This window comes from Heloderma suspectum, chromosome 1, assembly GCF_057233095.1.
Source record: "Heloderma suspectum isolate Gila_16-S chromosome 1, 16-S_ref, whole genome shotgun sequence".
Classification (NCBI taxonomy): domain Eukaryota; kingdom Metazoa; phylum Chordata; class Lepidosauria; order Squamata; family Helodermatidae; genus Heloderma; species Heloderma suspectum.
In genome coordinates this window covers 67859511-67873108 of record NC_139458.1, presented here as the reverse complement: position 1 = coordinate 67873108, position 13598 = coordinate 67859511, and the positions used below count along the sequence as shown (strand labels likewise).

Here is a 13598-nt window from a genome sequence, read left to right as displayed (position 1 = left end):
ATGGTTTGATCTCGGTGCCTATAGGTTGCTACCAGTCTTTTGCAAAAATAAGACCATGCAGGTTCACATCCATATTAGACAATGAATGATATATTTATCTGCTTTGCATATACACATTTTAAAAGAGGCTTTGTGTACACGTGTATGTCCTGTTTGTATGGGGAGGGGGATATTAGCCCTAAAAGTTGTCTAGTATTGCAAACTCTGAACTTTTTTTTTTTAAAGCCTAGTTGTTGTTGTTTTTTTATCCAACAATAAAATCCGATCATAATATATATGGGCCTCTCAATTAACATGCATAGCTATTTAAGGAACGTATGTAAACTTTCGTGAAGTCAAGTGGGCCTTAGGAAGCATTACTAACAACAAAACTAGTGGAGATGACAGTATTCCAGCTGAGCTATTTAAAATCCTAAAAGATGATGCTGTTAAAGTGCTGCACTCAATATGCCAACAAATTTGGAACACTCAACAGTGGCCACAAGACTGGAAAAGGTCAGTTAACATTCCAATTCCAAAGAAAGGCAATGCCAAAGAGTGTTCAGACTACTGCACAATTGCGCTCATTTCACATGCCAGCAAGGTTATGCTCAAAATCCTACAAGCTAGGCTTCAGCAGTATGTGAACCGAGAACTACCGGAAGTACAAGCTGGGTTTCGAAGAGGCAGAGGAACTAGAGATCAAATCTCCAACTTTCGCTGCATCATGGAGAAAGCAAGAGAATTCGAGAAAAATGTCTATTTCTGCTTCATTGACTACGCTAAAGCCTTTGATTGTGTGGATCACAACAAACTCTGGCAAATTCTGAAAGAGATGGGAGTACCAGACCACCTTACCTGTCTCCTGAGAAACCTGTACAGGAAGGGTCAAGAAGCAACAGTAAGAACCAGACATGGAACAACCGAGTGGTTCAAAATTGGGAAAGGAGTACGACAAGGCTGCATATTGTCGCCCTGCTTATTTAACTTATATGCAGAGTACATCATGAGAAATGCCGGGTTGGATGAATCACAGGTTGGAATTAAGATTTAAGGGAGAATTATCAACAACCTCCGATATGCAGATGATACCACCCTAATGGCAGAAAGCGAAGAGGATCTCAAGAGCCTCTTGTTGAGGGTGAAAGAGGAGAGTGCAAAAGCTGGTTTGAAACTCAACATTCAAAAAACGAAGATCATGGCATCTGCCCCCATCACTTCCTGGCATATGGAAGGGGAAGAAATGGAAGCAGTGATCGATTTTATTTTCTTGGGCTCCAAGATCACCGCAGACGGTGACTGTAGCCATGAAATTAAAAGACGCTTGCTCCTTGGGAGGAAAGCTATGGCACACCTAGACAGCATAGTAAGAAGCAGAGACATCACCTTGCTGACAAAGGTCCGTCTAATCAAAGCTATGGTTTTCCCAGTAGCAACATATGGCCGTGAGAGCTGGACTATAAGGAAGGCTGAGCGCCGAAGAATTGATGCTTTCGAACTGTGGTGCTGGAGAAGACTCTTACGAGTCCCCTGGACTGCAAGTACGTCAGATCAGTCCATCCTAAAGGAAATCAACCCTGAGTGCTCATTGGAAGGACAGATACTGAAGCTGAAGCTCCAATATTTTGGCCACCTAATGCAAAGAGAAAACTCCCTGGAAAAGACCCTGATGCTGGGAAAGACTGAAGGCAAAACGAGAAGGGGACGGCAGAGGACGAGATGGCTAGATAGCATCACTGATGCAATGAATATGGACTTGAGCACGCTCCGGGAGAGAGTGGAGGACAGGACGGCCTGGCGTGCTATGGTCCATGGGGTCACGAAGAGTCAGACACGACTGAACAATGTAAACTTTGTGGATTCTGAAAACCATTGTCCCTCACGCTGGTTTTACACAGACATTGAACGGACAGCTACAAAAGGCAAGATGGCTGCCATTAAAACATCAGAGCCCACCGCGGAGGGTCATGTGATTCGCACGCTGTCTGTCTGTCTGTCTGTATGTCTCTTTAAAAGGCAGTGAGCAGGCGGTACCGAGAGCAAACGAGACGGCTCTCAGCGCAGACACGCGCCCGAAGAGGTTCCAGTGCAATTCTGCAGTCCGTGGAGCGGCACGTATAACAGAGCTATTCAAGCGCACAGTGGAAGCGGTTGGTCAGGCACTCCGCCCTGCTATGTTATGAAGAGAATTGCCCTTAATTTGAAGCCGCGCTGCTAACAGGCACACGCGGGATTTTGTCGTTGGCTGGGAACTGAAACCGCTCCGTTCTTCGGATCTCCAGTAGACGCCGCCGTCTCTCGCGCAAGGATGTGACAGCTAAGCCAAGCCTCGACGTGGGAAGAAGGAGCTCCGATTCGAAAGGGCCGCCCTCTTTGGATGCGAGCGGGTTGCGATCGCTGGAGTGGAAGCAGTAGCCGGCGTGGAGGGTGTTTTGCCTCCGTTGATGCCCACGGATCGCTGATACGCGCAGCGGCACCGAGAGAAGCCAGAAATATGGGACGGCCGAGTGGGAAGGACAAGGAGCTCTCTCTCAGGCCTCGTGCTTTTGTGAACGAGATCCTTTCCAAGACGGAGAGATGAAAAGTCAGCTGCTCCTGCTGCTGCACTCCAGGATCCAGGGATGTTCATGGGAACCGTGGAGCTGGCTGTATTTACCCAGGCAGTTTCTGGCGGTGGGCTTTGTTTAGTCCAAAGCATTGGATCTGTACGGAGTGACTGTTAGGTAAAGAAGGAAGAAAGATCCTTCGCCATGGGGTACAATGCAAGCTGGGTACCAGTCAACGAAAATGAACGTGGGGGTGGGCCCTATCACGCTGTCGCCCCCTCTTTGAACGTATCCGGGGAACAAATCGTGGGGATCAACAGAAGCGCCCCTGGGTTGGGGACTTCAGAAGACGAGGAATACAGGGAAGAACAAACGTACCGACATTTTACTACTGTTGTGCAAGCTCTCATCTTTATAGGCTCTCTGCTAGGTAAGTAAACACAGTGGCAGGGTTCTCCTCTCCCCCCCCCCCTTTTTTTTTTTTTTGCTAAGGGCTTGTTTACAAGGTGAGGTCTACAGGGAAGGATACACAGAACAGTCATTACTTCTGGTTTTCGTTTAGTGAAGCTACAGGCATCACAATCCAGCTTTATGATGTCTCTCCGAGATGAAAACATGTGTTTATCAGGCTCCACTTAGCATTGGCTGGAAGAAAAGCTGATTTAGAATGTATTGTGTGTCAGTTTTTCTTGACTGTTGACACTGCCTTGTATGCACGTATGTTGTTTACAGAGGACCTTCCTTACGAACTTACAGTGAAGAAGAAATAAGTTTGTGTGCCCTTGTCTTTATAGAAAGGATAGGTGATTATAATATTTGGGGCAATAATATAAGTGTACACTTACATTTTTTAAAAAACAAAACTTTATACTGCACTTTTCACTGTACAAATGATAATGATTCTTGGTTTATCCTCAGTCTCGCCCCCTCTCCCCATGCCATCATGCAAAATGGTTTTTAATGTTTGCACGGATGTTTCTCTTGATGTAAAAAATAATTGTTAAAACAATATTAAGGCCAAAGTTTGGAGTCCTCTGCACAATTGGGCTGTTTAAATTCCATCAAAGGATATGGGATTTAAGCAGCCTAACTTTGTGTAGGACTGTAGCCTAAGGATTAGGATTGTATCCAATGTATCCAAGGTTAGTCCTACCTAGAGTTGACCCATTGAAATTAATGGGGCTTAAGTTAGGCTAACATTGGAAACAACCCATGGGAGCCAAATAGCTTGCATACTTTTTGATGCTTTCCGAGTGATAACAGTCTGCCCAAGAGGCCAACACAGTGATCTTCATAGGTGAACTGTGGTTTCAACAGGAGAACCTCTGTTTAAACTCTGTACACTACTTCGGCATCATTTCCACATACTGTAACTCCGCTCTAGAGAACTTTATGCACAGTGGCTGGCTGGCTGTATGAATACTGCTGTGCATGAGGATCTCCCCCATTGAATATCACGTGGCACTGATCACTCGTTCTGGGGAAAGGGGCAAGTGTGTGTCTGGAGTCAGCCGCCTGCAAATAGGTGATCAGAGCTGACAGTACTGATCATACATTCAGCAGTGTGTGTGCATGTTGTGCAGGAACGTCCCACACTTACTCCTAGGTGTTGGATGCAGTTTTTGAATACACAGCACCTTTTTGTATGTGTAAACTGCATACAGAAGTGCAAGTCACTTGGGAAATGCTGTTCGGTTATATGAAACCAGAGGCGGTTCTATATTTGGGGCAAATAGGGTGGTGACCCTCTGCCTCTCCCCCACCCACTTGTGAAAGAGAAATCTCACCATGAGTAGGTACATTTGCCCCAGTGCACAGCATGCAGTTGCCAGTTACCATGCATGATCTTCTGCTGCCCTCCTCTGACAATCTCAGTAGAATATTGAGTATCTGCCCTGCCCTCTACCCCTGCCCCACCAGCACTAATGAGCACCAGCCACCACTGCATGAAACTCTTGCTGGATACCCCCCCCCCCCCAGTGAAGGGAAATCTGAACTTTTAAAATCCTAAATCCAAGATCAGACAATACTTTTATTAGGACCCACCAGATATGCACAACATTGTGGCTAAGCTTTCAAGATACCTAGACCTCTTCATCAGGCAAGATTTTTTTTTTAAAGCAGGGTTGTTGTTTTTGAGGGGTGGGGTGGGGGAGCTAACTTGACAGCTAATCCTTTAAGGCTGCGCCATTTCCTCCGCTCCATCTTAAGACTCCGACCATGCACACTTCATTACTTCAACATAGTCAGCTTTTCCTCCCTCCTTCCATTCCCCCTACCTGCTCTTTGTAACATCTTGCCGGATACAGAGATCTCAAAAGCTTGCTTGCTTACAATTTTGTGCATGTTTGATTGGCCCTAATAAAAGTATTGCCCAGTGATGGATTTTGGAATTTTTCTTATGGACCAGGAAGCTTAGTTTGTTTTAAAATCCTATCTACAATGTAGATACATGAAACTGACAGCTGAAGAATTCCATAGCTTGTTAGGTGCTATTTGTTGTTAACCAATACCTTTATTTTCTTATTAAAAAATGCAAAGGGTTCATGCAAGCGTTCCAAACACTTTTATTGTCATACTGACTGAAGATCACTTAAAAGACAGTTATTTGGAGTTTTCAGAGAGTTTATAACTAAGAGAAATATTGTCGATTATAGTGATATTTTCTCAAGTTGTACTCATTGGTAGTGGATAAATTGGGTTTCTTAATGCATCAACTTTTAAAAGATGCTTATTTGAATACAAGGGGAGTTTAATATTGAGTTTAGCCAGAACTGCTGGTTATTGATGCCCTTCTCACAGTGACTATAGTTTTCTTAGGTTAATTCACTTTGGTAGCCAGCCAGGATTTGGAGTTGCTAGGGCACAGCATTAGAGATATGATCTTGCCTCTTCCCTGAGTTGTGTCTGATTTGCACTGAGTTTTGGAGGCAGTTGGAAGCAACAAAGAGTTTTCCTGCTTTCAAAGTGCCTTTAAAATTCAGACAGCTGCAGAGACAAAACTGCCCTTCTTCTGTGATGACTCACTAGATAAAAGATATGGTCACCACTGGTGACCTGGCAAGTGTATTTGTGAGCCCTGTAGTTCTTGTTTCTATTATATATGAATTTCTTTTTACCTGCTTGTGTTATTTTCTTGCTATGTATGTTAGTATAGTTCAAAAATATTTTTCTTGTATGGTTTTATCTCTGTGCATTCAAGATAGAAGCTCCACAGAGTGGTTCGTTTGGTTCATTGCAGATGTAACTCTGCCCAGTTGCCTCTTCCCCTCTTGCACAGGCATTCCCCTTTACTTTTCAGTTCTGGAGCTGAGTATGGTTAATGTTAGATAATGTTCACTGGCATTTTCACTAAACATATCTAGCACCAAAGTTTGCCATTGTGATTAGAAGGGGGTTTGCAAATGGTGGATTGGGCTAACCATGGTTAGAAAATGCTATGGCATAGGTAACACGTACCATAGTTAACACCCAAATGGAAAAAGAGGAAAATGGTTGAGAGAGAGGGGAGGAGGCCTGGGGAAAAGGGTGCCTAAGCTCGTGGGACACTCCTGAGTCCAGTTGTCTAATCATAGCTGCACAGGTCCATTGTGTTTCTCAGCAAAATGCTATGTACATACTAATGTTGGTATGTAAATAATCATAACAGTCAAAGGAAAAAAAAAGATTTTGACTACACCTGCACATACTCCTTGCAGTGCCACAGGTATTCTGTAGTACCGTGAAGCAGAAAATAGGGAGAAGACAGCCTCTTCTCTGCTGTTGGATAATAGCAGTGGCCTTTATTGTATGCTCTGTGTGTTTTAGAGCGTAAAACCCCTTCATCAGTAGTTTAAAAATATACAAAGGACAACGCTATAAAAGCCATCAAGCTGTTGGTAACTTCAGTGATATTAAAACGTTTTACAAAGATTAGAACCACAATCCTATGAGATCTTACTTTGTACTAACATACAGTTTGAAATATAAAACACTGGAAGATTGAAGTATAAAACAACTACAACCACCTAATCTTTAACAAACCCAAATTCCTTGACACAGACCCACTTAGAGTGCATCAATGACACAAACCCAGAAATTCAGTTTAGACCCACCTGGATAAACACATAACACTGTACTAATATGGACTACAAAACAGCAAGAGGTTCAGCGCTTTATAGAAAACTTTCTAGGGAGTGAATAGCATATTCCCGATAGCACCAACACTTACTTTTAATACAGATACAAATTCCTAAAAATACTGAGCAAACACTGAAAAACAACCACATATCCACTAGATTGGTATGAGAGACCCACACTTTTTTTATATTGTTCAAACCATATATATATATATATATAAAAAAGGCAACACAGAACATCATCTACCCCCATGCAGTGTTGACTAAAAACTTCTCAGATAAGACTGAAAATGCTAAAAGCAATATGTGTGAATTTCAGAGGACTGTAGCTTTCTCAGTCTCTACAAGGGAAAAAATAGAAGTGTTTTCTTTCTTTCCACATTTATGAAAGGTCTCTGCCCTAAATGCCTGGGTTCCTGACAGTGGTGTTTATAAAAGATAGCTAATGAAAATAGACTGCTAAAACCTGTTTCAGCTATAAAGTAGGTGCCAATAGTCACCCATAGCTGAGGTACTTAGTCCTGGAAACACTAAAAATTATACAGTGAGTTTTTCTACATGAGGCTGTTAATTCACTGAGCATACTTTTGGTTTTTGTCACAGAATCGAGATCCAAACACTACATAAGGAGTGTTTCCTTTTCTGCTTTTCTGCTACGTAACCTGTAGGTAGCCCTGTGGTATAGCAGAATAGCACAAACACACAAGAGGAAATTGCACTTTCTTTCATTCTCACAATTAAATGCTGCATTTTCCCTGTTCTAAAAACAAACCCCTTGCCGAAAGTGCTAGACACAGAAGTGAAACTGGAGGGTCACGATGTCATCTAAAGAACCCGTTAACAACCATGAATAGGAAATGACGAGCACATGACAAATGCCTCGTGTAGAAAACCTAACTAAGGGTGCAGTCCGATGCATGCTTATACAGGAAAAAAAACCCTACAACTCCCAGCATTCTCCAGCCAGCCATACTGGTAGTTGTAGGACTTTTTTCCTGTCTAAACATGCATGGGATTGCGCCCTAAAAAAAACCCCTTATTTCCAAAAAGGAAGAGTGTTTGCCAACTTGTGCAGCAGCAGGCCAACATATGAGAAAACCATCATTGAACCTCCTGGGTGCCTGACAAAAGTCTGCAGGGGAAGAGGAAAAACTGAAATAAAGCTCTCTTATTTCCCTTGTGCATAAAAAATGAAAAAGACAAATCTAAAACTATTCAAATGGAACAGGGCTGTGGTCCCCAAAGAAATGGCAATACACAAACTACAGAAGCCTTACAGTGGGTAAAGATGATGGAGCTGCTCATTGGAATGTGTTGATATAAGCTTCTATTTGTTAAATAACCAGAGAGCAAATCCTATTGTCTATACTGGTTTGACAGCACTATTTTGTGCCTAGTCTTAATAACCAATGTAAATAACTGCAGTCACATTCACAATGAAGTTCACAGTGTCCAAAATTAAATTGCAAGATATGCTCATAGTTTACTCAGCACTGGTATTGAAAATAGTGCCGATTTTTACCCTGAAAAGTAGACTATAAATCTATGAAAGCAAGCAAGCATATTGGTAAGAGCAAAGATACGGATACTGTTGTACAGTGATCCTTTCTTCAAGCACATATTTACTTTTGTGTCCCAAGGAGTTAAGGGCGGTATGCATGAGGTTATCTCATTTTATCTTTGAAAGAATCCTCTGACATTCATAAAGCTGACTTTACCCAACCAGTGCGGTTCATGACCAGGAGGGGACTTGAGACCACCTCTCCTCAATTAAAGTCCAATAGTTTGCCCCCTTTGCCACCCTGGCTGCCCTGATAGATTTTCTGTTAAGCAGCAAGGGCTGCTCAGTGCAGCAGTCAATTTCCATTGGTGGCTAGCATCCTGGTGAAGAAAAATCTGGATAATAGAAAACTTTTAAAAATATATTTTCTAGATTAGATGTCTTTCACAATGGAGGGGAGGGGCTGAAAGAGGAATTCTGTGATCTTCCCTGGATTTCTGTTGCCATGGAAACACTTTCTTCATGTGCTTCACAAGAGATGTCTTCTCCGGTGTTTCATTGAAAGGAACTTTTGAATTGCATTCACACATTATTAATAAAAGGATAACCATGAAAGAAACTTCTTTTGACAATCAAAATGTGCAGAATGCAATGACATGTATATAAGACTATGTTTCAGTGTCTATTGGTCTAATAATTGTGTGCTTGTGGATTATGCTCAGTAATAGTTAATACACTATGGGACAGTCATGGGATATAGAGACTCAGGAATATGAAGATATTGGCTGTGTCTTTTATATACTCTTCTTTCAAGAAAAATAGAAGGAAATAGCAGGTGTTAAGTGTACTGCTGTAGTATCTACATTGTTGAAAGTATAGAGCTGGAAGAAATACTTAATTACCAATGCAAGCAGTAGAAGGGAGACAAGATGGGCAAGATGTGTAATTACTTTCTGTCAGGGACCCTCCCCTGAAGGGCCAGAACTCCCTGAGACAGATGAAGCCATGGAGCCACCTCTGTCAGGAGACATGGGGGAGCCTAGGCCCCCAGGGGAGAGGACAGTGGGTCCATTCCCGCTGGAAGAGGGGAGTTTTGCTTCAGGGACAGAGGCTAAGCACTGACCCAGTCCCAGAGAGCATCATCACCTTAAAAGGCAGATCAGTAGGGCTCCTTTAAATAGAAGTACCTGACGCCAAAGAAGGACTCCTCAAGAGGAGGGAATGCCTTGGGAGCAAGGCTTGAAATATACTGCAGCTGAGCTGTGGGTGGGGCTCAGGAGGCTCTGGTAATATAAGCTTGCATTACCAGTCTAGAGTTTGCTGAAAACAATGCTGTTTCTTTATCTATGCTGTCTTGTACTCTGACTTGTGTTTGCACTTCTTTCTGACACTACCTTCTGGGCTCTGATTCTAATTGACTGATATCCTTTGTGATTGACCTTAGCTCTGCGTTTGACCTTTCTGGAAAACCCATGTTTGCCTGGTAAAACTGTGCTTGACTTTTTTTGGCTTGCTTTTCTCTCTCGCAATTAATGTAGTTTTTGCGTAACAAAGAGCTAAACCTAGTTGGAGCAGGACACTTTGGCTGGTATAACACAGTGGTCTTCACTATTTTTCCAGCAGGAGCCACTTTGGCTCCAGGCACTGCCACCTGGGAGGCCTTTCCCAGGCTAGTTAAGTGGTGACAGCTGTAGGTCTCTTTAGGCCCCTCTTTCCCATTGCTCTCCACGTTATCCAAACAAGGCCTTACCAGTCAAGTCACCAGGCAGACGAATTATGACAGGCTCACTTGGTCCTTGTATTAGGATGACATACGAGGCTGCATTATACTGAGTCAGAACATTGGTCCATCTAGCCCTGTACTGTTGACACTGACTGGCAGCGGCTCTCCAGGGTTTCAGGTAGGGTTTTTTCTAGCCCTGCCTGGAGATGCCAGGAATCAAACCTGGGGCCTTCTGCACGCAAAGCATGTCCTTTACCACTGAGCCACAGTCCCTTCTCTGAATGGATCTTTTTCTTGTCACTGACCGATACTCAGTGCTGCAAAATCTCCCAACACAGTTCGGCATTGTGGTCTCTGCCCCCTGGGCATTCAGTTCCCCCTCTAGTGCGCTGCAGCTATCCAGTCATGTTGCTCTTAGCCTGTTGGGCTTCTCTTCCACCACAGCTAATTGGCTGATTGCTTCTGCGTTCTCCTCTCCCCCACAACACATGCTTTACAGCTGACAAGCCCTAAAGCCTCCTCCAGTGGCCCAGATCACAGCAGCCAGTCCACTGCTAAAGCAAACAACAAGACAAATCTAAAGAGCCCCTGTTGAGAGTAGGCAGTTACTACAAAAAGATAGACTGAGTGAATAAATGAAAGAGAGAGGCAGAGAGCCACCCTTGAGGTGACTGAGAACTGCCAGTAGCCCTCAAGCCTTGCCATGAAGAACATTGGTATAACAGGAAGCAGTTATGTGATTTATCGAGAGCTAGTAGTGTAGCGGTTAAAAGCCTGAGCAATGACCTGAGAAGTCCCCTGTTTAAAGATCAACTCTAAATAACATAAGGGGGAAATAACCTAGGTCAGGCATGGGCTTGCAAGATCTCCTTAGTTTTTTTTTTTTTTTTACCAGTACCCTAAGATCCACCAACTGGCTCAAAAGACATACACTTAAGCTGTATTCAGGTGTTCAATTTTAAAATGATGTAGAGGGAGCCAGGGATGCACACTCCACACCCTCCTCCGTCACTCCTGACCTCCCCATGTTGACAGGGGAGGTCTGCAGTGGAACTGTAAGCACGTTCAAATAAATGCAATTACAAAGCTCCATGTGATCAGGGACCCACCTCCCTCTCCACAGTTTTAAAACTGAATGCCTGAACAGGGCTCCAGAGTTAAAGAATTATGAACCCATGAGTATTGGTACCAAAACTCAGTGGAGCTCACAGTACGTCCACACAAAAATCCATGCCTGGTTACTTCAAGCTTTCATTTCAGCAGTATAATTTGAGAGTGAGGGGGGCCGGTTTGTTGGGAGTGGGAAAGTCATATTCTTCCTGTTATTATTAAATGACTGGGAGTCAGAAATTTTGCTGCTCGACTGCAAATTAGTGGGAGATCTACTAGTAGATGCAGATCTACCTTCTAGCCACCCCTAACCTGGGTTGCTTCCACAGTAACATTTCTTCTAGAATTCACATTGCTTGTTCACTAGGTTGTTATGGAGAATCCAGATGTAACAGCTGTATTCTGCTGCTTTCCATGTTATGCTACTAACCTTTTAAAGATCTGATTTTTTCCTGAGTTTGAACGCAGTTATAGGAGCAATGGTGAGGGGTCATGGAAAGTATAATAATGTATTCCTGTTATAAGTCTTATGTTTATTCTCTGTATTTCTAGGGAGAGAGTGACAGCAAGAATGAGTGACAGCAAGAATGGTTGAATATGTGTGATGATTGGCTGAAAGGTCCTGGTAGCAGCTTGATTGCGAGAAGGTGTTTCCTGCTTGGGGTAAGAACGGCCTTAGAGAAGGGGTACCCTCAGTGGGAAAGGGCAGGAATGCCACATAGGCCAAAACATCTTGAGGGCCAGAAGTTGCCCACCCCTGGCCTACAGACTGGAAGGCCTCTATACTATAGGTAGGAAAGAAGTGGATAAATAAAGCAGTCTTGGAACTAAGCACCCAAAAGTAACTAGCCTGCACAAGGTTTTCTTAGCCTGCTGGGAATGGCAGAGGAGGGACAGAGAGTTGCATTTCTTTACTGGTGCAAGGAGAGGGATTCCCTCTAGCTGCCCACTTGGTTTCTGTGCTGGGCGCAGAGGAAGGATGGAGCTTCCCTCCTCTGCCAGCCTGCTGACTTGCCTACATAGAACTCCATGCACTTGCCTGCATGAGAATCCTGGTTGCCTATGGCTGGTGTTCTGACCTAGTAACCGGTGGTGGGGTAGGGGAATGGGAGCCAAGGAGCAATGTGTGGTGGTGGAGGGCAGAATTTCACATACTGATTTTAACTTCTTTCCATGGACTGAAAAAAGGGGGAAATAATATATCAAATTCATCTTCCAAATATTTGGCTACAGGCTTGGAGTAATTTGTATAATTTTTAAGATCTGCTGTCTTAAGCAATTGCTACCAACCTATTCCTGGCATTGTTTCCAGTGTAAGTGATTGCTGTTGAGGATGACAGAGACAGAGGTGCAGAATAAAAGTATGTATGCAGGTCAACTGTCATAATCTTTCAGCCAAGCAGAACCGGTGACTGCTTAAACTGCAGCTGTCATATTCACTTTAAGTGGTGGCAGCTGTAATACCTATGAGGCCATATAGTTCTTTCTTACCAGGTGTTATTTTTTGTGTGAAAAGTAGATGCTCTGATTTAGAAATTGAGCTTCTTTCAAGGAGAAGTTGCTCAGGAGAAGTTCAAGCTGCCCTCCAAAACATTTATTTGCAAGTTGTTTTTGAGCCAATAGGATTTGCTTCGAAGTAAAAATAAAATAAAATTGGAATGCCAGCTAATCACGTTTGAGTCCTGCATTGAGCAGGGGGTTGGACTCGATGGCCTTGTAGACCCCTTCCAACCCTACTATTCTATGATTCTATGAGTCTGTTGCTGTAATTTGACTGTTTATACAAATTGAGGATTTAGGATATTGCTTGGGGCACCCTTCTTCAACCTGATGTGTTGGACTCCAGATATATTGGACTACAACTCCCATCATTTCCAGCCAGCCTGTGGAAACGAATAAGTTGGAAAAGCTGCACAATGTCTCTTGATTAGTAGTACTAGAAGCCCTCAATCTGGAAGCACCCGATGTCCAGCAAACAGCAGCTCCACAGCCAGTGAGTGATGGAGCCTTCTTTTCATTCTACAGACAATCTGTTAAGGAGAAAATGATAGAATAGCTGCCTAATTCTTTTAATTGGTAGCGTGCTGGGAGCCCTCCATCTGGAAGCACCTCAGACCTTCAGCTGTGGGAATTACATAAGTAGAGGCAAGTCCAGAACATGCTAATAGGTCAGGACCCTGTGGAATACTCACACATAGGTTTTGACAGTGCAGACTTCTGCAGCAACATGTGAATTTTCGCTTGAACGTTCCAGAATCCTCAGAAAAAACCTTCATTTCCTTGTGCCAGCCCCTGAGGGCCAAAAAGGGCTATATTTCAGGCTTCTCAGGTCGCTACACTGCACAAGGTTGCATATATAGCTAAAAAGGAGATCAGGTGGAGAGATTTTTGCCTTTCAAGTAGAGCATGAACAAAGGGTTCTTTGTGTCAATGGTTTATTGCTGTGCAGGTAGTAGATCATCTTAATGGTCAATTACTGTATAGACCTTGATGTTCTATATCCTGCAACCATTATCTTTTGCTATGACCTATTGTCTAAACAAATGCATTCTATTTTTCAGAGTCAGTGTTCCCCAACCTAATGCCCTCCAGAGGTGTTGAACTACAAATCCCATCACCCC

The 13598-nt window shown here is 43.4% G+C and overlaps 1 protein-coding gene across 1 annotated transcript in view; it reads left to right on the top strand.

Moving 5' to 3' along the window:
* Positions 1-1774: 1774 nt before the first annotated feature.
* Positions 1775-13598, top strand: part of GPR176 (G protein-coupled receptor 176) — a 38258-nt gene continuing 26434 nt past the window's right edge. Inside the window, exon 1 of the mRNA XM_084845045.1 lies at positions 1775-2955. Coding sequence (XP_084701171.1) covers positions 2730-2955 — 226 coding nt within the window. The 5' untranslated portion in view covers positions 1775-2729. The remainder of the gene's footprint in view (positions 2956-13598) is intronic.